At 41.3% G+C, this 3,423-nt stretch overlaps 1 gene segment (V, D, J or C); it reads left to right on the top strand.

Annotated features, from left to right (window-relative positions):
• Positions 1–1,686: 1,686 nt before the first annotated feature.
• Positions 1,687–2,545, top strand: LOC119088448. The segment is given in 2 exon segments: positions 1,687–1,783; positions 2,181–2,545. Coding segments are annotated over 2 exon segments (411 nt in total).
• Positions 2,546–3,423: the final 878 nt, after the last annotated feature.

Raw genomic sequence — 3,423 nt, 5'->3', positions numbered from 1 at the left:
ACATTTACAAATCAAAATTATAGGTACTTGCCCTTTTCTTCTTTCAGCATTTTCTAGGCAGTTTTACATTAGCACATTTCATCAAATTATATCCTTTGCTGACTCTTATATCCTTATTAAACCAAGTTCCTCAGGGATAGAGGACATTTCTATTCATCTGGTTAAACTCAGCTCTTAATGCCATCTCTGTCATATACGTAAGAAGCACTTACAACTAATTCCCAATGCACCTTGACAAGGGATCCTGATTCAATGAAACCTGATTTGTGCTGGAAACAGTGAACTTCAAGGATACGTGGAGGTGTCTCAGGTTCATTATACCTCTCAGGTCAACCCAACATTGTGCTTCCCTCTCTTTTAACTGGCAATTCTTACTTGGGTCATAACCCAGAAAGAAGGCAAGACTCCAGGCACACTCTTCTGGATTCCACCCTTCATAAGTTGTGGCAAGGCTTTTCTTCTGGGTGACTGTGTTAGGAGAATTGGTTATTTTAAAAGGCCATTCTATATTCCCAGTCAATATAATGACTATGATGTCATTCTAATGTTGAAGAAAATTATTCTTATCTCCTTGAAGCTAAAAAAAGCAAGTCCACTGGAAAGAAATCCACATTGTTTTATAAATTGCATGAGTTATGAGATGTCTTGTAGAATCACCCAACAGCCTGTGATCCTTGAGCATCCCTTTAACATTCTTGTTATCACGAACCATCCCGTCGTTATCATCTTATTTGAGGAATCTAGATTATGGCACACCTGACACAGAACAAAAGTGTACAAAGAGAATGCATTTGCACTACTATTCCTGTTTGAGATACTAACAACTAGTCACAGGGCCAGCACCCCTCACCTTTGCTGATGTTTGTGAGCATACACACCCTCATTCTATATCACACCACAACTATACTCTCTGCACTAGTTGCATATTTTATTTAGTACTTGGAAACTGTGAATTCAAGTTTTTCTAGTAATTTCTGAGGTCACTTAGGTGATGAAACATGATTTTTTCTTTGGGGTTCTTGCCAGATTGGTCCAATGACCAATGAATACAATTATAATGTGGTGTAGTCAGGGCTTTGCTCCATGTAAACCAGGACCTGATGGCAGAACATTACAATATGGTACCAGCAAAGTATTCTAAATTAGATACTACACAACAGAAACACTCATCTTTAATTTGGTAAAAGTAGCTGCATAACAAATTATTTACTCCTGCCCCATGATCTGGAAAATCATACAGAAGCGGGGGCGAGGGGAAGGTAGGGGATTCAAGCATTACTCAGGAACACACTTCTTGGGGAGACAAAAAAAAATGATGAAATGATATTCCCATTGTCTTCTATTTGTCTAACATTCTGGCTTTAAAATTATCCCTTTTAAAAAGAGATATTTTTTGTTTCTGAAGCTCACTAGACTCTACATAAATCTTGACTGTGAACTACCTACACCAAATAAAATTGGAGAATCAGGAGCATTCAAAGCAAATCACTTTCCTGTCTTTCCACTGGAGGGTAGCATTTCAAAAGGCAAAATCTTTTCCAGTATCAAAGCAGAGTCTGGGTGGGGCTAGGTAGGGGAGGGAGGATGTGGGCTGAGTTAGTCCGTGATCGCCCCACACGGGGTTTCTACATCTTATTGAGATCAAAGTACTGGGAACACGTGTTCTAGCCCAAAAAAGCCTCTTGCAGGAGAGCACTAAATCCAGTGACCTTGGCCGCCCTGTGAAAGGAAGAAAAGATGCTCCTGAAACTCTCTGTGTTGCTCCTTTGGAATCAAGTGGCTCGTAAGTTCAGGAGGTTTCCAGACTATGTAACAGAAATTCATCAAGAGAAAGAAAAATCTCTGGAGACAAGTCCTTCCTTCAGGAAGGAGGGAGGGGTAGATTGGGAGATAATGAAAAGAAAACTCACTTCAACTTTGAAAGGAGTCCCTAAATTCCTTGTGCCTTTGGGTTTTTTCCCTCTATTAACATGTATGATCTTCACAACGTGGGATTCACTGTTTTCCACACAGTCTGCATTGGTCTTATCCATCCACCATCCTCCCACCCTCCCCCATGCACTTCCTGATCCTGAGTGGTCACCAGTATACTTTTAGGCCCATGATTTCTTTCGTAGTTTTTACACATGAGCAAGGGCATTCAAATTTGACTCTCTGTGTCCTGCTTTGTTTTGAAACAGGTTTGGACACCCAGCAGCTGGAGCAGAATCCTCGGTTTCTGAGTATTCAAGAGGGGCAAGATCTCACTGTGTACTGCAACTCCTCAAGCACTTTACCTCAATTTTACTGGTACAGACAGGTGCCCAAGGAAGGTCCTGTCTTCCTGATGACATTAGTCAAAAGTGGAGAAGTAAAGGAGCAGAAGAGGATGACTGCTAAGTTTGGGGAAGCAAGAAAGGACAGCTCCCTGCACATCATCAGAGCCCAGCCTGGGGATACAGGCATCTATTTCTGTGCAGGAACACATTGCTTTTGTGGCCTCTGCTACCTGCCTCAAAACCCTGCAGCTGCGTACTCTTGCCACACTGCTTCCATGAGCCTCTAGTTCCTCCTTACCCAGCTAAGGGTATGAACAGTGTTAGATACCCAACTCCTCCTTGTCTCATAGACCCATTTCTGCTGCCATTCTAAAAAACATGGACCATAGACACAACTCTTCTGCTGTGAGATGAGGCTGTGGATGTAGCCTGCTTTTAAAAATCAATAACAGTGTGGACAGTCACCCAGGGCAGGGCTCAACTTGAGGGAACAGTGGAAGTTATCAGACAGAAAATTCCATGATTCAGAAACCCAATACTCATTCCACACTTTGTGTTATAGCTTGGGCTTGCCTGTAAAAAGAAATCTGACTAATGAGATGTGATCGCAGATCTTGGGACTGCCTATGAGAGTGTTTCTGATCAGTGAGATGTGATCACAGATATTAGGATTGTTTGTGGAAGGAAGTGTTTCTGATCAGTGAGATGTGATCACAGATGTGTTTTCCATGCTACTTTCACTTTTGTGGTAAAATCCTCATGTCTAGTCCCCTCCATCCTCTTCCTCGTGCAACATGAAGTAGTGATAGTTTTGCCATGAAGAAAAGTGCAAGTGTAAATATGACTCTAGTTCTATCCCAACAGAACCCAGATGAGCACAAAGCATTTTAATTTCTTTATTTCTTCCTTGACACAGTGGTAATTCAGCTGAACAGTTGTTCAGTTTCCATGAGTTTGTATGCTTCTGTTGTTGAAATTCAGCTTTAATCCACTATGATCTGATAAGATACAGAGAGTTACTTCAATTTTCTTGTATCTGTTGAGACTTGCTTTGTGACCGAGTATATGTTCAATTTTGGAGAAGGTTCCATGGTGTGCTGAGAAGACAGTTCATTCTTCTGTGTTTAGGTGAAATGTCTGTAGATATCTGTTAGGATCATTTGAG

This window comes from Peromyscus leucopus, chromosome 9 (genome assembly GCF_004664715.2).
Source record: "Peromyscus leucopus breed LL Stock chromosome 9, UCI_PerLeu_2.1, whole genome shotgun sequence".
NCBI classification, from domain to species: domain Eukaryota; kingdom Metazoa; phylum Chordata; class Mammalia; order Rodentia; family Cricetidae; genus Peromyscus; species Peromyscus leucopus.
The sequence above is the reverse complement of the archived record's forward strand: the minus strand, read 5'-3'. Positions and strand labels throughout refer to the sequence as shown.